At 53.8% G+C, this 22889-nt stretch overlaps 4 protein-coding genes across 7 annotated transcripts in view; 3 read left to right on the forward strand and 1 right to left on the reverse strand.

Moving 5' to 3' along the window:
• Gpr152 (G protein-coupled receptor 152) overlaps positions 1-450 on the forward strand; it is a 1882-nt gene extending 1432 nt beyond the window's left edge. Inside the window, exon 2 of the mRNA XM_005351653.1 lies at positions 104-450. Within this exon, the coding sequence (XP_005351710.1) occupies positions 104-450 (347 nt within the window). The remainder of the gene's footprint in view (positions 1-103) is intronic.
• Positions 451-5712: 5262 nt separating this feature from the next.
• Coro1b (coronin 1B) lies at positions 5713-11194 on the forward strand. 3 transcript variants are annotated; one of them, XM_005351655.3, is made up of 11 exons: positions 5713-5797; positions 6440-6642; positions 6973-7095; positions 7199-7328; positions 7532-7713; positions 7798-7917; positions 8461-8565; positions 8648-8793; positions 9519-9576; positions 10413-10676; positions 10781-11194. In XM_005351655.3, the coding sequence occupies exons 2-11, from the start codon at positions 6442-6444 to the stop codon at positions 10904-10906; spliced, it is 1455 nt and encodes a 484-aa protein (XP_005351712.1). In that variant the 5' UTR covers positions 5713-5797; positions 6440-6441; the 3' UTR covers positions 10907-11194. The 3 variants fall into 3 exon arrangements, with proteins under 3 accessions (XP_005351712.1, XP_005351713.1, XP_013203423.1); XM_005351656.3 differs by having other exon boundaries at positions 5713-5790; positions 10781-10906; XM_013347969.2 differs by having other exon boundaries at positions 5713-5783; positions 10781-10906.
• A 129-nt stretch (positions 11195-11323) lies between these two features.
• On the forward strand, positions 11324-13871 carry Ptprcap (protein tyrosine phosphatase, receptor type C associated protein). The gene is made up of 2 exons (XM_026781398.1): positions 11324-11976; positions 13071-13871. The coding sequence occupies exons 1-2, from the start codon at positions 11974-11976 to the stop codon at positions 13674-13676; spliced, it is 609 nt and encodes a 202-aa protein (XP_026637199.1). The 5' UTR covers positions 11324-11973; the 3' UTR covers positions 13677-13871.
• Positions 13872-13961: 90 nt separating this feature from the next.
• Rps6kb2 (ribosomal protein S6 kinase B2) lies at positions 13962-21149 on the reverse strand. 2 transcript variants are annotated; one of them, XM_026781397.1, is made up of 15 exons: positions 20967-21149; positions 20659-20699; positions 20443-20563; positions 20098-20166; positions 17824-17971; positions 16505-16562; positions 16328-16428; positions 16112-16202; positions 15943-16033; positions 15723-15830; positions 15180-15242; positions 14992-15069; positions 14793-14897; positions 14593-14705; positions 13962-14367 (listed from the first exon to the last, which is right to left on the reverse strand). In XM_026781397.1, exons 1-15 carry the CDS (start codon positions 21042-21044, stop codon positions 14178-14180), a joined length of 1455 nt encoding a protein of 484 aa, XP_026637198.1. In that variant the 5' UTR covers positions 21045-21149; the 3' UTR covers positions 13962-14177. The 2 variants fall into 2 exon arrangements, with proteins under 2 accessions (XP_026637198.1, XP_005351714.1); XM_005351657.2 differs by having other exon boundaries at positions 14793-14900; positions 20967-21138.
• Positions 21150-22889: the final 1740 nt, after the last annotated feature.

Raw genomic sequence — 22889 nt, forward strand, 5'->3', positions numbered from 1 at the left:
TCTGTGGTCCAGCCTGAAGTGAGCCCCTCAGTACAGCCACAGTCAGACTCTGTGGTCCAGCCTGAGGTGGAATCCCTAATCCAGCCACCATTGGATCCTGTAGTTCAACCTGAGGTGAACCCTTTAACCCAGTCACAGTTGGAACCCATGGATCAACTTCAAGTGAATCCTTCAGTCCAGCCACAGTCAAATTCTGTGGTCCAGACTCAAGTGGACTCCCTGACCCAGGCACAGTTGGATCCTGTGGCCCAGCCACAAACAAGCATGGAGGCCCAGACCCCTACCTATGGGGCTGAGTCAGCCTCTAACCCTGGTGAGGAAAGCTCCCCCAGTCCATCCCCAGATCCCAAGCTTGGGGCCCTTGAGAACCTAGATGAGCCGGCTGTTCTTGAGGGGGAAGGCCCGAGTAGTGTCTCACCACAAGAGGCCCCCAGCGCCGGTCCTACTTGAGTGACCTGGAAGCCCAGGCTTGCCAGGGCGGAGAGAGTCAGAGAGAGCCAGCTGGGCGAGAGGGGGAGCATGAGGAAACAGTGAAAAACCCCATTGATTCCCTTGAGCCTGCCGGGGCGGCTGAGGAGAAGTGAAACCGTTAGCCAAAGGTCCAAGCTAGGGTGTTGTATCTCCACCCTGGCCTCACCAGGCTTTCCTGTTACGACCCCCCACACTCACAGCCACCCCACATCCTTGTCCTGCTGGGTTCCAGTGCCCCTGGATCCATGCTTCCCCTTCTTGCCTCCATCCTGGTGGAGGAAGACAGCAGGGGGCACTTCCTCTGATGGCCTTCTAACCTTTCCCTCACTTTCCCCATCCCTGTCTGGTTCTCTAGCTTGGGCATCAAACAGAAAAGCCCCTGTAGAGAGGGGAGGCTTCTAGGAGCCCACAGTCCAAAGCAGGAACCAGTTGGCCGAGCCCAGCCAAGCTGACTGAGACATTCTCCTGCCCCTGACACACAGAGCCTGGGACATGATTTCCCTAGCAAGGTGCAGCCAAGAGTGGGGAGCAACCAGACAAAAGTGAGGAGCGGCCAAGCCTGGATTCAAATCTAGCTCTGCCACACCCTGGCCTGGTAACTGGGCAAGCTTTGGGGCTGTTTGAGGGTTAACTGAGAGAGTGAACGGGGCACCTGCAGGAGCCTGGCACACAGCAAAGCTCTGGGCCAGAGGACCTTTTCCTTCACTGACATACAAACATGGCTCTTCAGGGGCTGGGACTGGATAGCAGAAGGACAATGCCACTCTCTGCCCAGAGCACCCAGGATCCTCTGATTGCTTAGGATGACAAAGTTAGAGGGAGACTCACAAATCTTCAAAGTCTGACTCCATCCAAGAGCCTAACTAATGTCACCTGCCTCCAGCCTTCAGGGACGGCAGGACAGGATCGGGGTGGGGGTGGGAGGAGCTGCAGGGTGCAGAGTGTGCTGGAATTCGAACCCAGGACACACACAGGCAGAGATCCCTGGGCACCATGGTCCCAGGAAGGGCAGAAGCTCCCAGAGTCATAAGGCGGGGCCAGTTCTTCCTCTCCAGCTGCAGATGCTGCAAGGGAAAAGCGAAACAGGAAGTGCAGCAAATTGTTTGCCACCCACCTCCCTCCCATCAGCCCCTCTTCGCCCAGATGAGTGTTCTCCTCCCAGCCTCTCCCAGACCAGGTCTCCCTCTCTGGCCCCTTAGCATAAAAAGGCAAGGTGGCAGGCTGTGCAGGCAGCGGGGGAGGGGTGCAGTCAGAGCTGCATGTCTGTTGATTTTCTGATCTGTAAGATGGGGGTAATGTGCAGGGCATGGCTCACTCCTGCGCTGAGGATGCCAAGGCAGGAGTCTCATAAGTTTAAGGTCAGCCTGGGCTGCATAGTGAGATTCTGGGTCAAAAAACAAAGGGTTAGTGAGACTGGAGAGATAGCTCAGCAGCTAAGAGCATATAATATTCTTGTAAAGGACCAAAGTTGGTTCTCAAACCCCACATGTGGCAACTTACACACATGAAACTCCAGCTCCAGGAACTCTAGTGCCCCCTTCTGATCTCCATGGGACCTGCACACACATATGTACATATACACATGCAGACAGATACACATATCAATTGGATTAGATAAATCTAAAGAAAAGAAAAAGAGGAGAGACTGGGAATATAACTCAATAGTAGGAGGCTTGTCTAAAACATTCAAGGCCTGGGCTCAGTCAGCAAGCAGCACTGCAAAATGATGGTATGTTCTCTTGCTGGTGATCACAAATATGGGGTACACGCATGAGAAGGCACAGAGTAGCCGTGGCAGTTTCAAAACGTAATGATAGCCTGATGGGATGACAGGCACTGTCTTGGTCACTGTTCTGTTGCTGCAAAGAGACACCATGACCAAGGCAATTCTCATTAAAAGAAAGTAATTGGGAGACTTGCTTGCAGTTTCAGAGGCTTAGTCCATGATCATCAAGGCAGGAAGTAGTGTGGCAGGCATGGTCGTGGAGAAGTAGTCAAGAGCTACATCCTGGTCTTCAGGCAGAAAGAGTAAAATGGGCCTAGCATGGGCTATTTATTTATTTATTATGTATATAGTGTTCTGGGCACCAGATCTCATTATAGATGGGTGTGTATCATCATGTGGTTTCTGGGAATTGAACTCAGGACCTCTGGAACAGCAGTCAGTTCTCTTAACCTCTGAGCCATCTCTCCAGCCCCCCATGGGCTTTTTAAACTTCAAAGTCCATCTCTGTGACACACTTTTTCCAACAAGGCCACACCTCCGGATCCTTCTATCAATGAATCCTACTCCCTGTGACTAAGCATTCAAATATATGAGCCTATAGGGGTCACTCTAATTCAAACCACCACAGGCAACAAAGTCAGTGGGAGAGAGAGATGTCTGAAGTATTTGTTGAATTAACTCCTCTAACGAATATATATATTTGGTTTTTTTTTTTTGGTTTTTCGAGACAGGGTTTCTCTGTGGCTTTGGAGCCTGTCCTGGAACTAGCTCTGTAGACCAGGCTGGTCTCGAACTCACAGAGATCCGCCTGCCTCTGCCTCCCGAGTGCTGGGATTAAAGGCGTGCGCCACCATCGCCCGGCTATATTTGGTTTTTTTAAGACAGAGTTTCTCTGTGTGTAGTACTGGCTGTCCTGGAACTCACTTTGTAGACCAGGCTAGCCTCGAACTCAGATCCTGAATGCTGGGATTGAAGGCATGTGCCACCACTGCCTGACTCTAACGAATATTTAATGACCATTTACCTACCAGATAGTTTTCTGACCAGCCTTGCACTTTAGAGATTCATGTTTACAGTTCAAGGTGTTGCTAAAGGTTGCTGGGCCCTGGCTTCACCATTCATTCATTGTGTGGCCTTCAGCAAAGCTCTTTGACTTTTTGGGACTTGTTTTGCCCATTTGTAAAATGGGTATTATAATGATTGGCCTCTCTGTCACGTGTGGCTCTTTGATAGAGAGTAAGCCTTCAATCATGGCCAGTCATTAAATTTGATTTGATAATGAGCACCCTGAAACCAAATGAGGCCTAGGCCAGCACCCTCCTGGCAGGTAGCTTGGGCACCAATTACGCATCTCCTTACACTACCATGGTGCCTCCTCCTCAGGAAAGGTTCACCTTGCCCCTGTCCCTGTCCATTTGCTGAATGTCACAGTCTCTGAGGGCAGAGCCTAGATTTTGGTCTCCTTTGGAGCACTCTTCAGGGATCCTATCCCTTCTCCTGACAGGGGTCCCAAAGCCTCCTCAACATCAGATCAGAAAATAAAACTTCCCTGCCTTCAACTGTGGCCCACCCCATAAGTTCTACCCCTTAAGGAGTGAGCCAGCCCTACCTCCAAGGTCCCCGGGGGGAGTCTCACCGGTATGGGAGAATTGCTACCCAGAAGAAAGAGCTGCACCCTGGGAAGTTTACAGGATAAAGAGGAATTTTCCAAGTGGTCCACAGAACAGGTTTGTGTTGAAGAAGATGGAGCCAGAAAAGGAGAGCACAGCCCCCAGCTCAGGGAACACACCCCAGGGGACTTGCTGCCTCCTGGGGGACTCCTTCCTCCAGGTAAGATCCCTGTGTCCCCCCCAAAGGAACCAGATGTTGGTTCTGAGGACTGTGAATATTAATATTTTGCAATTCTATCTTCAGGCCTGCTGCTCATTTATTCTCCAACATGAAGTGGTTTGAAACTGGGTGCTGGGAGGGGTCTTCTTCTTCTGGGTACCAGAAGGACAAGCGGGGGTGGGGGTGGGGGGCACATGACAAAGTCCCTGTCTTTTGTTTGCTGGCAGGAATCTTAGCAGGGTGCCAAACAACTACACAGTGTGGTATTTGGGACTATGAACAGCAAATGGGGATGAGGAAAAGCCAGGCAGTGACTGGGTGAGGGGAGCCCAAAAGGGCCCTTAGCGGAGGTAACACCTCAGCGGAGGCCTGGAGTCATTGAAGTTCCTCCAGGCCAGGAAGAGCTTCCAGAAGGAGGAAGGGAACAGGATGTGCCGGCCTGAGGAGGCAGTGAGGGTTTGTATCACTAGATGCATGCTGAGAGAGGACAGTGGTAGGTGTCCCGGGATGGTCGGCAGGAGTCAGGCAGGAATTCTGGGAGAGGAACATGGGGACTAGGGATTCTATTTGCAGTGGGGTGATGTGGGGGAGGGGGATATTTGGCACCTGACCTGGTGTGGGCTTCCCACAGAACCCCTCAACGCCTGTCATGCTACATCCTGACTGCCTGGATCCAGGGTTTGTGAACAGTGAGAAAAACCAAAGTCTTTGGGAATAACAGAACAAGATGGAATCCCAGCTGGGAGGCCTCAATCAAGCATCTGTCCCTCCCGGCCTGTTTCTTCACAGAGTCACAGAGTGTGGTGACCACTGAAAAGGGTCACAAGTCCACCTCCCTCCTCCACACAGGGGCAGGCTCGGGGGCTTCCTGCAGGCTAAACAAAGCACTTCTTACCTCCCTGCTCTTGCTCCTCCCACGTACCTGTTTACTTTCTGGGAAAGACACCCACTATCACCACTGGCCACCCAGGGAGGTGGCCGCAGAGGAAGGAATGTTATCTTGTGGGTCCTAAGGGGGCCCCTAAGTTCTCCAGGACGAGACAAGATAGGCGAATCTGAGGAGGCAAACAGGTAAATTTAGGCTCCTATGAAATGGAGGAAAGGAAGGTGCACAGGAGCCACAATCAAATCATCTTCTTCGATTTTTACTAAGCCCAAGCAGGAACCACACGTGTCCACCAGGATGTATGATGGACTTCCACTTCTTCAGGTTACATAGTTAACCGACATCATGAACTCCTAACCTTGAAACTGGCACCTATGGCTGGGTGTGGTGGCACATGCCTTTATTTGCAGCACTTGGGAGGCAAACGCAGGCAGGCAGATCTCTGTGCGTTCTGTGCCAGTTCCAAGCCAGCCAAGTGTGCATATTAATAGGGTCCTGTCTCAAACACAAAACAAAAAACACGTGAAAAGGGTGAAGGCGGAGCGAGAGGATCCTGGCCGGTAGCACCGGGTAGGGAAATCGGAGGGCAAGTTTCACCCTTCTTCAGGAGACTCCTAAGGTTGTGGTTGTACCTGTGCGGTAGTACCAACCAGGCCCAGCCCGGTGCAACTCTACTGGTCGAGTGAGGGCCTAGCGACCAGGCCTCGCCCCGTGGGCGGGCCATTACAAAGCCCCGCCTTCTGCGCGTGACCTGCCCCGCCCCCGCTCCACTCCTCTGTCACTTCCTGATTCCCGCTTCCTGCTTCCCAGAGGCCGGGATCCGGAACCGCCCGAGTTTGCAGCCGCAGTCCCGGGCGCCCCTGGCGAGCGGTGAGCGGTGAGCGGTGAGAGCGGCAGGGCCGGAGTAGAGGCGCAGACGTGGGCTGGGGCGGGGGGCATGAGTCAGAAGAGCGCATCCCCTCCGCGGCGTCCCACCCTTAATCCCAATCCCCCTCCCCCAGCGGCCCATCTTTCCTTTTCTGGGCAGGGATCTTTGGAAGTTGGGTCTCTGGTGTTCTTTGGACGGTGCCCTAAGGCCACTTTGAGGACCTGGCAGCATCCTCGAGACCCCTGTTCTGCCAGGGTCTCTATGCCGGACTTCCTGCACCTCTTTGCACATTCCCTGAGACTCAGCTGCGGCCTAGTTGGAAAACCCTTTTGCTGCCTTGTCTCCTCATCACCCAACCTCCAAACTCTGGCCGTGTAAAGCTGCTTGGAATCATTTGGGAGCTATAGATCTAAGCTCTGTGTTCCTTGTAGCAGCATCCGTACACACATGCGTGTGTGTGTGCGCGTGCACACACACACACACACACACACACAGATAACAGAGCCTTGGGGGGGAAGAGTCTGTTGTTCTTCACCTATGAACCCATTCTCTAAGTGGGGAAACTGGAATTCCCAATGTCATCATGACTACTTCCCTGGTAACAAGGCTGTGTGTCTCTTTGGAGGCCAGAGCTGATCCAGGTGTCTCTGCCCTGTAGACATGTCCTTCCGAAAAGTGGTGCGACAGAGCAAATTCCGGCATGTGTTCGGACAGCCGGTCAAGAATGACCAGTGCTATGAGGATATTCGAGTGTCCCGGGTCACCTGGGACAGTACCTTCTGCGCCGTCAACCCCAAGTTCCTGGCAGTGATTGTGGAAGCCAGTGGCGGGGGAGCCTTTATGGTGCTCCCTCTAAGCAAGGTGGGCCCCAGGGGTCAGGGTGCAGAGGAGGAATGAGGACATACTGGCCACACCTGTGGACAGGGTAGTTTGTGCCATTTCTTGGCCCATGGCTCCTGCTGGACAAGTTATAGTCCAGATTTATTGCCCAGGAGGTGTTGTGCAAATAAAGTGTTTATTGCCACCAGGTTTGGATGGTAGGCTGCAGGCATTTCCTGCACGGAGTCACATCTGGGCCACCAGAAACGAGGGTAGTCACCTCATTCTTTCATCATGAAAGGGCCACAGATGCTGGGAGGAATGGGGACTGGGGCTGTTGGTTCCCCTCTGACTGCACCTTCATGCCTACAGACAGGCCGCATTGACAAGGCCTACCCAACAGTGTGTGGGCACACGGGACCTGTTCTGGACATTGACTGGTGTCCTCACAATGATGAAGTCATTGCCAGTGGCTCAGAGGACTGCACAGTCATGGTGAGCATAGGACTGTTCAGATGAGGGTCTCGGGGTGTAGCCGAAGGTTGCTGGCAGTGGGGCCAACACAGGCCTGCGCCTATCCTCCCTCTCCCTACCACAGGTATGGCAGATTCCAGAGAATGGGCTGACCTCACCTCTGACTGAGCCAGTAGTGGTGCTTGAGGGGCACACCAAGCGTGTGGGCATCATCACCTGGCACCCCACAGCCCGGAATGTGCTTCTCAGTGCAGGTCTGCACACTCCCTTCCCCTTCATACCCTTCTCCAGGGTGGCTGTGGAATGTTCAGCAGCCTCTCACAGGCTAATCCGGAAACTGATGCCTACAGAGAAGGAAACCTGGTTTAGTACCAGTAGGCAAAGTAGGTCTAGCGGGCTGACAGCCCCACCGCTGCAGCCCCAAGCCTGATAGAGCTGCTGATCGTTTGCCTCCCAGGTTGTGACAATGTGGTGCTTATCTGGAATGTGGGCACTGCAGAAGAGCTGTACCGCCTCGACAGCTTGCACCCTGACCTCATCTACAACGTGAGCTGGAACCACAATGGCAGCCTCTTCTGCTCAGCTTGCAAGGACAAGAGTGTCCGCATCATCGATCCCAGGCGGGGCACCCTGGTGGCAGTAGGTATCCCAGAGGTCAAGAATGGCAATATAGAGACTCAGGGCCCTGACCTGCACTGCACTGACCACCTGTCCATCCCACAGGAGCGGGAGAAGGCTCACGAGGGGGCCCGGCCCATGCGGGCCATCTTTCTGGCCGATGGCAAGGTGTTCACCACCGGTTTCAGCCGCATGAGTGAACGTCAGCTGGCACTCTGGGACCCAGTGAGTGATTTGCCAGCCTAAGGCGGGCAGGCTTGAGACCTGGGCCTCACCCTAGGATACTCCTCCCTGGGCCAGGCAGACAGAGATCAGCATGGAGGAGAAGCCTGCACTGCTTAGATCCTCAGCCTGGCCCTTGAGACTTCCCTCCCTTCCCTGACTCCAGCTCTCTGGCTCTCCCTGGCTCTCCTCCAGTGCCTCCTACACTCTTCTTTCTGCTTGCACAAACCATAAAGGTACCCTCCTCCTGGGAGCCCCCAGGCCCTGCCCTCCTACACTCTGTCTCTCAGCAAAGTGAACTTGAGGGCCCCTTTGAGGCCTGGGCTGGTACCATCTGGCCCTTCAGCCTTCCTGTAACCAGACTTTCTCAGCCCTTGCCTGTCGGTTTGGGAATAGGATTACGGTCCAGAGAAGGCTGGGAATGGAGAAAACCATTAGCATGTTGGGGAGTGTTGCTATCTGTTGTGTGAGACTGGCTGACGCCAGTCCTGAAGGGTTCAGAATGAGAAGATTCTGACTTGGCCCCATTGTCCCCCATGTACTTAGGACAACTTTGAGGAGCCTAAGGCCCTGCAGGAGTTGGATTCAAGCAATGGGGCCCTGCTGCCCTTCTATGACCCAGACACCAGTGTGGTCTATGTCTGTGGCAAGGTGAGGCTCTGTGAGGCAACAGACTGGGGCTGAGAGGCCGGGAAAGGGTCTGGTCAAGTGCTCAGCTTCTTTACCCCCACAGGGCGACTCCAGCATCCGGTACTTTGAGATCACAGACGAGCCTCCCTATATCCACTTCCTGAACACATTCACGAGCAAAGAACCCCAGAGGGGTATGGGTAGCATGCCTAAGAGGGGCTTGGAGGTCAGCAAGTGTGAAATTGCCCGGTAAGAAGGTTCTCTGAGGCAGCTCTCTATAGGCAGAGTTTATTTGAGGACCCAGTCAGGATTGGGAGGGGCGGGGTGGCTCAGACTGAGCACGGCCAGGTCATCAGCATCCACAGTAAGAGTTCAGATGATGGAGGCTAAGTTAGGCATGGTGCCATACACCTGTCATCCCAGCATTTGGGAGTTCAGAGGACTGCAAGTACAGAAAGGCTAGCCTGGGCTACATAGTAAGTTCAAGGTCAGTCTGAACTGTATAGCAAGACCTTGTCTCAAGCAGAAAGCAAAGGAAAGGGCTGGCAGTGTAGCTCAGTTGGTAGCGTGCCTGCCTTGCACAAAGCCCAGGGTCCAGCCCACAGATCTGGGAGAATCAAAAGTTCAAGGTCACCCTTGCCTCTAACAGGATCTCCAAGGCCAGCCAGGGATATAGGAAACCATGCTTCAAAAAATAAAAGGAATAGCATAGGCCTTTAATCCCAATTTCCTGCAGAGGTAGACTGATCTCCATGAGTTTGAAGAAAGGACGGTCTACATAGTGAGTTTCAGACTTCCACAGCTGTACAATGAGACCCTGTCTCAAAAAAGAAAAAAAGAAAGAAAAATCACAACCACTAAGTTGCCTAGGATCACTCTAGAGGTACCCTTAAGAGAGGGAGGCCATAAGCAGAAGTCACCAGGCAGCCTGTAGAAATGTCCAGGTTCCACCGTGGCTCCCCTCCCTTTTCCAGGTTCTACAAACTGCATGAGCGCAAGTGCGAACCCATAGTCATGACTGTGCCAAGAAAGGTGAGGCTGCTGACCCCGCCCCCCACACCCTTCCCAGCAGAGGGGCCACGCCAGGGCAATGGGCAAGGTTGGGAGATGAGCTGGAGGGATGATGACATGGGGTGCGCTGAGGCCCTGCAGTGACAGAGGCCAGGCACTAAAGAGCAGGGTAGCAGGGATAGAGGGCCTTCATAGGAGGAAGGACCAACAGTAGGATTGGGTGGTGCTCTGTTGGGAGGGGGCTAGAAGGACAGGGGCTCTGGCCTTGAATCCCATTGGGGAGGGGCCTGGCTACCAGTGACTTGTCCTCAGATGCGGAGCCTGGAGCCTGGAACACATTCCCGCTGTCCTCCATTTGGTATTCACAGGCTCAATGTGCCAGGCACATCCTGGAGCAAAGCCCACAATCCTTCTATGGGGCTTGCGGGACTCACAGAGCCATACAGCTGGCCCTTGTGGTCTGCCGGAGAGGGTGCCAGCAAGGGCTGTGTCCAGGAGGATCCGACAAGACTTGAGTGGGAACGTTGGAAAAGAAAGTGAAAGGGGAGATTGGCGCTCTCAAGGTCCCTGGGGATCAGACCTTTGGAGGATGGGTTGATAAGAGTCCACAAGTCAGAATGGGCGGTGGTGGCACACACCTTTAATCCCAGCCCTCAGGGAGGCAGAGGCAAGTGGATCTCTGAGTTTGAGGCCAGTCTGGTGAATTCCAGATCAGCCGGGGCTACACAGAAACCGTCTTGAAAAAGAAAGAAAAAAAAAAGTCAGGAGGGTGTTGAGGATGCAGCTACTCAGAGACCAGACGTGAGAGCCCTGGTAGGGCCCCCAACTGATTCTGACCTCTCCTGCCTGGTGTGCAGTCTGACCTCTTTCAGGATGACCTGTACCCTGACACAGCGGGACCTGAGGCTGCTCTTGAGGCAGAGGATTGGGTGAGCGGGCAGGATGCGGACCCGATCCTGATCTCACTACGGGAAGCCTATGTTCCCAGTAAACAACGGGACCTGAAGGTCAGCCGGCGAAATGTGCTATCGGACAGCCGGCCTGCCAGTTCCAGCCGTCCCGGAGCTGCCACCGCTACCACAATTACGGATGTTCCCATTGGCGCCCTTGCTGGGGCTGGTGTATGTGTCCTACATTTGGGGGTGCTTTCCAATTGGCTGGGTCTTGGGCCTTTACTATAGGGGTAGGTTATGGCTGGTGCCCTCTGACTTCCATGTTTTTGCAGGAATCTGGGAAACTGGAAGAGGTGATGCAAGAGCTTCGGGCACTCCAGGTGCTGGTCAAGGAACAGGGGGAGCGCATCAGCCGCCTGGAGGAACAGCTGGGCCGCATGGAGAATGGGGATACATAGGACCACCAGGGACCTGCTCCCGACACTGCCTCCTCCGCACCCCCTCTCACCTAGCTTCTGTGGCCAGGTCACAGCAGGCAGTTTGCTGCTTAGTGCCTCTGGGGCAGGTCATGGCCAGTTTGCACCTCTCCACAGCCTGGGGCCCAGGTTGGAAGCACCATCTGGCTTTTGGAAGATTTTTGTACCAAGGCAAACTCCCAAGTACTTCAAGGGACCATCTTCTCGACCTGCCCAGCCCACTGCCCCCTCCCCAGAGAAAGCAGCAGAGATGGTTCTATATTTTCATTTTAAATAAAATGCTCTTTCTAAAGCCAGGTTTGACCTGCTGCTGTGGAGGGTTGGGGCGCACTAGGAAGGGAAACTGCAAACTATGTGGAAAGTAGCTCCTGCTTAGTTGAATTCCACCATGCAGAGAAACTGAGGCAAAAAGGGTGTGAGAGATAGGTTAGTGGATAAAATCACTTGCTAAGCAAGCCTGATGACCTGAACTTGATCCCTGCAACCCATGATAGAGATCTAACTTCCGTATATACCCACATGTGCAGGCATGTGCAGAGTTGATTTGTTTTCCTGAGACGGTTTCTCTGTGTAGTCCTGGCCATTGTGGTACTCTGTAAATCAAGGTGGCCTGGAACTCAAGAGATCTGCCTGCCTTTCTCTCTTGTTTTGATTTCTAAAGGCTAGTCCGGTACACACCTTTAGTCCAAGAACACTTCAGGGGTAGAAGCAGGAGGATCACCTTGAGTTCCTGGCCAGCCAGAGCCACACAGTGGATGTCCTGTTTCAGTTAGATGTACACTTCCTCCCTTTGGAGTTCTGGTCTTAGATCCTTTGGCCACAACCTCACCTAGAGAGGCCTGGGAAGATTTGGTATGGGTCTGAGGATCCCGAGAGGCTGAGACCCCATGAGGGTCCTATGATAGGCTAGAGTGGGTGGGGTGTTTCAGGCAGGAAACGGAAGTGTCAGTAACTCCTACCAGCTACTATACTTGAGCGCGCTCCGGAGCTCACTTCTCACTAAACACAGCCTGTCAGAGGTGGGTGCCCGTGCAAAGGCCATCGGATCAATGGTGAGCTGTGGAGCCCTCTGGGTTCTTGGGGCATAGGGGGCTAGGGATGGGTTTTCAGGATTTCAGAGCTAAAGGGTCCCCTCACAAGAGACCTGGGGTAGAAAAGCCCAGGACTAACATGGGGTGGAACCTGGCCCTCACCTCAGAGCTGGGCTCCCTGGAATTCAGGGTAGGTCCTGCAGTACCTCATTCTAGTTGTGGCCTTACTCCAAGACCCTTGGACTAGTCCCTCATCTGATCCCCTCACGAGCTGAGTTTGGGTGTGACTCCTTCCCTGGAGCCTGGTGTGCTAAGGGAGGCTTGCACCCAGCACCCCTCCCCCACCCCTACCACACCCCCACCTTTGTTCCAACCGCAGGCTTCCTTTAGCTATATGTGCTGCCCCAAACTGAGTCTTGGCCCTGCACAGCCTGAGGCCCTCCAGGGCAGAACGGGGAGCTGAACGGAAACCCTGCAGCTGGGGCAGCCCCATGGTTGAGAGGAGGGGCTTCAAAGATCCCCCCCATCCTAGGACCAGTCGACCTCTGAGTTGTTCTATATACCTCCATCATGGCCTCCAGACAGCCACCTGCTTCTTGGGCCCCCAGCTCCCTCCACTGCCCAGGCAGGCCATTTTAACACATCCAGCTAATGGCCACTAAACATCTAGGCGCCACCATGGCTTTAAGTGGTGTTCCCTCCCAATTCCATCATCTAGGAGCTTATTCTGATGGAAAAGGGAACAGAATAATCCATTTCTCTCTGGTGTGGGATCTGATGGGAGAAGAGTAATTAAGGGGCCGGTTAGCTGTAGAGGTCTGGTGGGTCTCATCGGCCATGGCAAGCAGGCAGGCTTGAGGCTGTGGAAGTCCAGCGTCTGAGCAGAGGGCCAGCCAGTGCACAGGCCTCAGGCAATGGCAGACCAGGGGCAGTGAGAAGTGACTGCAGGGTTGAGTTGAAGGCAGTCACACTAGGGCAAGGCCTTAACCAAATAAGGGCTGGGGATTTTCTGCTTGACTGTCCCTGTTTTGCCTGAGGCAATTAAGGACTGTGTCATAAGAGATCAGAGATGGTTGGTTTCATCAGTAACAACTTCTTCCTGCTCTCTCCCACAGGCTCTGCCTGGTACCTTCAGATTTAGGGTGCTGTTAGCCCTGCCCGGGGCCCTGGCCTCCGGGGTAGGCACAGAGGATGGTGCAGGCTCCAGTGCTGTCACCATCATCCTGCTGTTCCTGCTCCTGCTGCTACTTGTCACCGCCCTGGCCTTCGCCTGGCATCGCCTCAGTCGTGCCTCGGGGGGCTACTACCACCCAGCTCGCCTGGGTGCTGCGTTGTGGGGCCACACCCGCCGCCTGCTCTGGGCCAGCCCTGCAGGCCGCTGGCTTCGGGCCCGCACTGACCTGGGATCCCCAGAGGAACCAGGGCAGCAAGAGAATGAGCAGGATGCAGAAGAGGATTGCATGATGGACGGTGGCCCTGAGGAAGCTGGTCCCCAGGAAGAGGAGCAGCGGTGTGAAGCCAGAGCTCAAGCAAAGCAGGCCCCAGCAGCATATGACACAGACAGTGAAGGGGGCCTGGGCCTTAGCTCGCAAGGTCCCGTGGGCTCAGGCAGCAGTGCTGAGGCCCTTCTGAGTGACCTACACGCCTTTTCAGGTAGTGCAGCCTGGGATGACAGTGCTGGAAAAGCAGGGGGCCAGCGCCTTCATGTCACCGCACTGTAGGAGCCAGCCTGCTGTCCTGTCCCTGCCTCAGCCTCTGACTGTCTTTTTCCATGCTGTCCTGATGAAACAAAAACCAGCCTGGACCATCATCATCCCACGCAGCTTCTCAGACTGCCACCCTGACCAGTCCCCCAGAGTGTCCTCCTCCCCTCCCCAGGCACTGGGCAGATACTGAAAATAAAACTCCTTAAGTCCTGAGGTCTGGAGTCCTTCAGCAACCCTCCTCTTCCTCCCCTCCCTAAAGGGCCATTCTGGGGTCCTGGGGTCCAGAGAAAGCTACTCTGCCATGATTCAGTCCTTTAATTCTCTAAGGGCACAGGTGAGGTCCCTTCTGGCGGGATGGGCGCTAGACCCGTGGTGAGTCTCTGCCAGGGCTATGCAGCCCTCCAAGTGCATGATTACAGGGCTCAGCCACCCAAGAGAAAAACACCCAGGTGGGAGGCGGCCGGGTCCTCACAGCCGACAGGGAGCAGTCCTCAGGGCTGCCCTCTTCCTCTGTTCTCAGCGTCCTGGGCGCCCACGGCCCTTCTTGGATTTCTTGGTCCCTGAGGGGGGACGGATGGGAAGAGGGGCAGTGCTTGTGGGTGGTGGTGGTGATGGTGGTGGCAGGAGTGGAGGCAGAGATGGCTCCATGGGCTCTGGTGGGCCAGGGCTGGGCCGGAACCCCTCAAAGGGAGAGAACTTGAGGGGGCTGCAGGAAAAACAAAGGCAGAGTCAGAGCCTCCTAAGCTTAGGCAGGAATACTGGCAGTAGGCCCACAAACTGCCGGTTTAGCAGCCCGTTGCAGATGTACAGGGACTGGGGTCCCGCGGTGGGCAGGAGACTGAGGCTAGCCCTAAAGAAGAGCTTGGCCAGCAAAGGTAGTCTGTGCTAGAGAGACCCACCCCAGTCACACGCCTGCTCTGTCCCTGGGTACCTGATGGGGGTGCGGGGGCTGCTATTAAGGCGCCTGGGGGAACGCAGCTTGGGCTGGAAAGAGAAGCCCTCCTTGATGCTGTCCAGGACAGAAGGTGCCACGTACGTGAAGCCCTGTGGGGAAAGGCCAGGTCAGCCGATGCTTGGCACTTCTAGTCTCTGGCTACAATTCCTGCTCTGGTCCCCATACCCCCCCCTTACCAGGAAGGCTTGGTTGGCACTCTCACTGAGGGCTGTGTCATCTGGACTATCTACTGGAGTCTGCCGTGTAAAACGGGTATCAAACTGGCTCACGTCCTCTTCTGACTGCTGTGGGAAGATCCATGTTGAAAATTAAGGGGGATCTAAAGAGCAGGGTCTCCACCTGCCATGGGGGCTAAAAGGATCCCCAGATACTCACCAGACTCGGCCTAAAGGGAGGGTCCACCCGGCGGGCCAAGAGGTCATCCCAATTGATGTGCCGGAAGAAGGGGTGCCTCTGAGGGTGGAGGGTGCCCAGGAACATGTCAGAGACTCACCTTGCCTAGCTCCCTGCTTTAGCCTGCTTCATCCTCTGGCCCCAACTCCTTATGCTATCCCCAGACTCACCTGCACCTCAGCAGCATCTCCTGGGCCACCCCCAATTCGCTGAACGGGATTCCGCTTTAGAAACTGAAGAAGCAGAGAAGAGGTGAGGGTGGATGCCTAGTCTCCAGAACAGGGAGAAGGCAAGCAGAAACAAGGTATAGGCTCTGGAACATGGCCTCTGCCCACTGAACCCCTCAATACTTCCAGAGCTGGGTTGAGTGCCCTCTTCATGAAGCCGTGGCAAAGCTCCTGCTCAAGGCCACCTCAGAGGGCTTAGGATCTACGTGACACTTCCCCCCTTAACAGGATGATAATGGCGTTTCTGATGGAATACAGCTAGCTCACAAGAATACCCTGCTGCTGAAGACAGACCCAGGACTGCTCGGGGCAGTGGTGAGGCTCTCAGAACCCAGGCCTAAACTCAATGCTCCTATCATTTCCAGAGGCAAACTGCACAGGATGGGCCTGGCCTTCCCCAGGGCCTAAGGACACTCAAGCATATGTACAGGATTACTGACAGGGCTTAGGGGAAGAGATGGGAGCCTGGACAGGAGGGAGCCCCACCTTTTTGACAAGGTCCCGGGCATCTGGGGTGAGGTAGGGGGGCAGCACCAGCTTCCCTTTCATGATTTTATCCATAGTTTTCTTTCGGTTCTCTGCGGTGAAGGGCGGCTGGAGGAGGCAGAAGGTGAGAGCAGCCTAGGGAGTCTTCCCACCCAGTCCTGCCCCAGCCTGGAAGGGGGTCTCCCCAACACCCACCCTCCTCCCAAGGAGCTGGACTTGCCGATCCAGTGAGCATGTCATACATCAGGGCCCCCAGGCTCCACCAGTCCACTGCCCGGTTGTGGCCGCTGCGCACTAGAATCTCTGGGGCCCTGGGAGGCAGGTGAACTGTAAGGGCAAGCCCTCTTTGGTTATTCTCTCAGACCCAGGGCCAGTCAGGTGCCACTTACATGTACTCAATGGTGCCACAGAAGGTGTGAGTGATGGCACCATCATGAATGGACTCTTTGCAGAGTCCAAAGTCTGTCAATTTGATGTGGCCTGAAAAAGAACATTAAAAGGGATAACACGGGGTGAAATATGGCCCAGGCCTACGGGTGGGTTCCTCAGCCCTGCCCTACAGACCACCAAGACGGGGTGTGAGCATGCGCCTGCAACAAGCTCACCCTGGCTGTTGAGCATGATGTTCTCCGGCTTGAGATCCCGGTAGATGATGCCTTGGGAATGGAGATGGCCCAGGGCCAGTGTGATCTCAGCCAGGTAGAAGCTGCAGAGACAGGACAAGGTGAAGGCAGGGCAAAGGTGGAGTGAAGGCAAGGACAAGCACCCCCCCAGAGACCCACCAGGCTGTGTCTTCCAGGAAGATGCCTTCTCGCTCAAGATGTGTGAAGAGTTCGCCACCTGTGACGCAAGCACAACAGCAGCTGTGTACTCAGGCCCAGCCCTGCTGCTGCCTGCCAGTTACTTCTAGAGAAAAATGGGGCGTGTAGATCCCACCCTACCTGCCTCCCAGAGCTGCCGTGGGGACTCAATTCAATCAGCAAACATCTATCGTCGCCTACTCACTCGGTGCCTGGCCCTGTGCTGGGTGAAGCTGGGGCAGAGTTGAGGAAACCCAGCCATTGCCCTCAGGATGCTCAGTCTGATGGGGAGACAGACATGCGCACAGCGCTCTAGGATGCCAGGCACAGGTAACAGCTCTAAGAACTTCACCACGGAAGCTAATCTCAACACAAAGATGGAGAAAGGGCAGCGCAGGCGTGGCTTTTGGGGTGTCGATATAGTGAAGAAGGATGCCGAGCATGCATAGAAGCTCATGGGGCTCAGCTGGTATTAGAGAAGCAGGTAGAAAGAGTGGGCCTCGGTCACCCTTGGTAAGCAGTGGTGTGACCGAAAAGGCCAAGGCTTTGTTTGGGTAGATGCGTGCTCTAGGAAGATGGCCTTTGCAATTAGTGGAGGATATACAAGAACCCAAGTGGGCTAGACCCTCAAAGCCAGTTTAGAAACAGACTTGCTGGGTATGGTGGCACATGCCTTAATCCAAGACAGGGACAAGGAGTATCTTTGAGTTCTTTGTGGTAAGTTCTACAGTCAATGCTATACAATGAGACCGTGTCTCAAAAGGTCAAAACAAATAGGTGTAGTGGCACATGCCTTAAGCCCAGCGCTCAGTATGTAGACACAGTCAGATCTCCTGAGTTTGAGGATCTGAATTCAAGATGGATATCCTGAGTTCAGGGCCAGCAAGGTCTACATAGTAAGTTCCAGGCAAGCCAAGGCTACACATAAGCAGACCTTGTCTCAAAACAAAAACAAAAACAAAAACAAAACCTTATAGAAACAGTAACTATCCATGAGACTTCCAAGATGAATAAGGATGCAGCTAGATGGGGACCTGGAACATGGGGAACAGGCAGGAAAGGTAGCAAAACTGGATGGAATTCCCTCCGGACATCTAGACAAACTCCCACCAGACCCACACACCCCACAAACACTAGGCACTGGATGGATGTTTGCTGAATGAATGAACAAATGGAGGACAGACAGATGGACATATGGCCAGGCATGGTGTTAGAGCCTCCCAGCCATCCTCCACCACACGTCTCTCAGGATTCCCTAAATCTTCATGCTCCCCACTATTCAGCCTTGCCCACACACCTACCACTGAGGCACTCCAGGATGAGGTAGAGTTTGCCACCTGTCTGGAAAGCATAGGCCAGCTCCACAATGAAGGGATGCTTCACAGATTCTAGAATGTTCCGCTCAGCCCGGGTATGTGCTGTGTCCTTGGCATTGCGTACAATCTTGGCCTAGAGACGCAGGACTGGGTTAGAAGGTGAAGTACCAGAGTGATTTCCTTTTGGCTCTGCTGTTTTACTGTTTTGTAGAACGTTCAACCCCAGTATTCAACCATGTTGGTGTTCTAGTAAGTACAAGGAAAGTCAGGTTTCAAATATATATTAAAATACAACTTGGGGCCGGGTGGTGGTGATGCACACCTTTAATCCCAGCACTTGGAAGGCAGAGGCAGGCGGATCTCTGTGAGTTCGAGGCCAGCCTGGTCTACCAAGGGAGTTCCAGGACAGGCTCCAAAGCCACAGAGAAACCCTGTCTCGAAAAACCAAAAAAAAAAAAAAAAATACAACTTGGGGCCGGGTGGTGGTGATGCACACCTTTAATCCCAGCACTTGGAAGGCAGAGGCAGGCGGATCTCTGTGAGTTCGAGGCCAGCCTGGTCTACAAGGGCAGTTCCAGGACAGGCTCCAAAGCTACAGAGAAACCCTGAGTCAAAAAAAAAAAAAAATACAACTTGGTTATATAAGCGTCTAGACTCTAGGTCTGTGTAGACATGGACATGCAGTGACGTCATGATCATCTCATCAGGACGAGATGACTGGAGGACTGGGGACAAGGCTCAGATGTTAAAAGTACATGCTATGTAATCATGGAGATCTGAGTTCAAATCCCCAAGTATCCACATAAAAACTCAAGGGTGGGGGGCTGGAGAGATGGCTCAGAGGTTAAGAGCACTGACTGCTCTTCCAGAGGACCCAGGTTCAATTCCCAGCAACCACATGGCAGTTCCAGGGGAACTGACACCTTCACACCAATGCACATACAATAAGGTTAAATAAACGATTAAAAAAAGTTTAAAAGAAAAGTCAAGGGGCTGGAGAGATGGCTCAGTGGTTAAGAGCATTGCCTGCTCTTCCAAAGGTCCTGAGTTCAATTCCCAGCAACCACATGGTGGCTAACAACCATCTGTAAAGAGGTCTGGCGCCCTCTTCTGGCCTTCAGGCATATACACAGATAGAATATTGTATACATAATAAAAAAAAAAGTCAAGGGTGAAGCTGGGTGGTGGTGGTGCACGCCTTTAATCCCAGGACTCAGGAGGCAGAGGCGGCAGGCGGACCTCTGTGAATTCAAGGCCAGCCTGACCTACAAGAGCTAGTTCCAGGCTCTAAAACTACAGGGAAACCCTGTCTCGAGAAAAAAAAAAAAAAAAAAAAGCCAAGGACGGCTGTGTGTGCCTGTAACCTCAGCACTGTGGGAGGTGAGACAGAGGGATCACTGGGGCTTGCTGGCCAACGGCCCAGCTCCAGGTCAGACCTGTCACATGAGAATAAGAAAGTGATGGAGTAGGGGATCCTATGCTCCCCTCTGGCCTCTATCATGTATAAATCATACATTAGTTTAAGATGATTAGGATTTGTGAAAGATCGTTTGTCAGTTGCAGTTAAAGGCTGCCCCACTACCACACCTGTCTTCTTGCTTCTCAGCCAAAGCCCTTCTGCTTTTTTTTTTTTTTTCGAGACAGGGTTTCCCTGTAGCTTTGGAACCTGTCCTGGAGCTCGCTCTGTAGACCAGGCTGGCCTCGAACCACCGCCCGGTCCTTCTGCCACCTTTTGCCACTCAAATTTCTGTGTAATTCTACTGCTATGAGTAGTAAACCTTTTCAGGAACTGGTTCATCCTCTCAGTTTCTCAACCTTGACACTCTGTTTGTTGTTCAAGACAAGATATCATTATGTAGCCCAGGCTGTCCTAGACAACTCAGAGCCTCCTCCTGCTTCATCCCTTGAAGTCCTGAGACTACAGGGTGTATCCTACCAAATTCAGCTGAACTACTGACACACTGAGCCAGACAAGTCTTTGTTGTGGGTTCCTATTTATCTGCCTCTCTACCTTCTAGTCACCGAAGGTCAACTGCACTTCCCCTACTAATCCTGGCCATCAAAACTTGCCAATGTGCCCCAGCAGGCAGGTTGCTCCCATTCAAGAATGACTGAAAATCAGTATGTGAAACAGCTACTAAGCCAGCAAGTGACAAGATAGAATTTGTCTTCATCATGTTCACAGCTGTCCTCCCAAAGCCTGGAACAGGTTGTGGGGTGGTAGCGACTCAGCATTTGCTGGCTGGGCAAATGGCTCACCTTTCTCAAGACTTTCATGGCGTATATTTTCCCCACGTTGGTGCCTTGCACTTTTCTCACCTGGAACACCTGTAGGACAGGGGAGGCAGGATCAACATTCCTCACACGTCCTATTTTCAAGGAGACCCACCCTAAAGCTCTAGGACTGGGACCAAAAGCACTAAACTCACCTCAAGGGTGGAGCACTTAAGATCTCTATCAGATTGAGAAGACCTGCCCTTCCCTCCCTCAGGTTTCCAGCTCTAAATCCCTTCAGAGGCTCCATACAGAAGCCTATTGGGTGTGAAGGATGGTCTGCTGCCCCAGGCTAGAGCTGAGGTCACCATGAGGGGAAGGGGTGCGTACCTTCCCATAGCCCCCCTTGCCCAGCACACTCAGAAGCTCAAAGCAATGGGGCCCGATGCGTTCAGGGCCCAGGTTCACGCTGCTCTCTGTCAGCTCCACTTCTTCATAGTGTCCCACCGTCCTAAAGACACAAAGTTAATGAGAGCAAGGCTCGGGTGTACCCCAAGTCCCATCCCCTACTCCGAGCCCCCGGTCCCCAGAAAGACCCTCACTCACTCCAGGCCAGCAGCCCTCAGCTCGCCAACGGGACACACCTCCTGTGAGAAACCGAGGGGTAAGAGCCATGGAGATGCAAGAACATCTCCCAATCCAAGGGGAACTGCTTGACCCAGGGAAAGGACCAAGAATGGGAGACGGGAATGGGGAAAGGGTAGGGAAGAGCGACCAAGGGCAGAAAGGGAAGACTGGGTCCAGGGGCTGGGGCTGGATCTGGGAAGGATGGGGCACTCAGAGTAGGGAGTGCCGTGCCTTTGGTTAACCGGCTGAACTCCCGGGTCCAGTTGTGCCCGGGGGGAAACACTCACCGCAGTGCTGAACTCCGGCTCGCCCTCGCCCTCGCTGCCTTCCTCGGTTTCCAAGTCTAGGTCAAACACGGCAGCCATGGCTCCGCCGGCCCCGCCGGCCCCTTGGCCCGGACCAGGCGGAGTTCTGACTGACAGCCCAGGCTTGGGCGCTGCGTTATCTCTCCGCGACGGCAGCCGCGCGCGCTGATGACGCAAGGTAGCTTCGCCCACTCTCTCGCAAGCCCTTTAGCCAGGCGGGGAGGGAAGATGGTGGCTGTCGCAAAGTCTCTCGGGAGTTCTAGTTCCCGAGAACTGGACACGCCTTCCTGCAGCCTTCTGAACAGGCTTTACTAGACTGTCTTTTCCTAATCATGCTCTCCGGGTCCGCACCCGACGCAAGCAACGCAGAGCCTCCTATTTTGGCTCTGGGGCAAGTTCGTGATTGAATGGGCAGAATCACAGGCGCATGCAGGTTTGAGTTAAAATGGCAAATCGTCAGCTGTTCTTGGAGCTGAGTTGCCAGGCAAGTAGTGACTGCCAGGAACCAGTCAACTGTATTAGGGACACTCCCCACAATCTCCCTAAAGCTCACAGACCCTGCAGGTCTGACATTTGCTGGGTGACTGCCTGGGCTTTGTTACCAGACTCCCGTTCTGAAGGACTCAGCAGACTGAAATAAATATGGCCTTTTATGAACTTAAGCATAGTAAGTGTTCCTGCTTCCTGGTTCAGAATAGATACTTAAATAGAATGTGCTTGAAAGGCCAGGCGGTGGTGGCCTTTAATCCCAGCACTCGGGAGGAAGAGGCAGGAGGATCTCTGATCTACAGAGTGAGTTCCAGGACAGACAGTCTACACAGTGCAACCCTGTCTCAAAAACCCAAACCGCACTCGGGAGGCAGAGGCAGGCGGATCTCTGTGAGTTCGAGACCAGCCTGGTCTACAGAGCTAGTTCCAGGACAGGCTCCAAAGCCACAGAGAAACCCTGTCTCGAAAAACCAAAAAACAAAACAAAACCCAAACCAAAGCAAAAGAATATGGTTGAAAAGATGAAGGAGAGGCTGGTGAGATGGTTGGGCTGGGGGGTGAGGGGATGGGAGGGTGGAGAGGTTGGAGGGTAGGGGGGTAAGGGGTGGGGTGGGGTAAAATCACTTGTCACACAAGCCTAACTACTTGGGTTCTATTTCAGACCACATCTGTGATTTTGGATTTGAGTCTGTCTGGATGGACCTTCCCCCTGCACGGGGGAGGCCCCTTGTGATGCAGGGTGTGAACTCAGATGTACAGAACTTATGGTGTCCAGGCCACCAGAGTGTTTACTATCTGGATGTGACATAGGACTGTAGTTCAAGCAAAAGAAAACCTCAAATTTAGGCCTAGATGTTAAGTATAAGGGAGGCCCCTGCCAAAGGTCAGCCCAGGGGCTCAGACAACGAGGTGTTTTTCCTACCTTTCCCTCCCTCTCCCCAGCTCCACACACATTGAACCTGGGCGGGGCACTGTCAGAAACAAACCTAGCCCAGAAACTTCACAAGTCTTTATTGGGTAGGCATGACTGGGGAGCTGTCCACAGTTCCCGTGCTGGGCAGAAGCAGGCGTTTTCAGAGTAGCTTCCCAGAATGCAGAAGGCGGTGCAGACAGAAGTCCTACAGCCAGGCTAGTTAGGTACCCAGAGGGCAAAGCAGCGGAACTGGTAGAAAACGTGTGGGGTTCACCAGAGGAAGGTGTCAGGAGCCCGAGTGCTGCTTCTGAGTGGGTAGGATCTGGAAGCTGAATGAGTGTGTAAAATAGTAAACAGGCTGGGGTGGTGGTGGCGCATGCCTTTAATACCAGCACTCAGGGGCAGAGACAGGCAGATCTCTGTGAGTTCAAGGCCAGCTCCAGGACAGGCTCCAAAGCTACCGGAGCAAGACTGTCTCAAAAACAAAACAAAACCCCAAAAGC

The sequence above is a fragment of the Microtus ochrogaster genome, chromosome 8 (assembly GCF_000317375.1).
Source record: "Microtus ochrogaster isolate Prairie Vole_2 chromosome 8, MicOch1.0, whole genome shotgun sequence".
NCBI lineage: Eukaryota > Metazoa > Chordata > Mammalia > Rodentia > Cricetidae > Microtus > Microtus ochrogaster.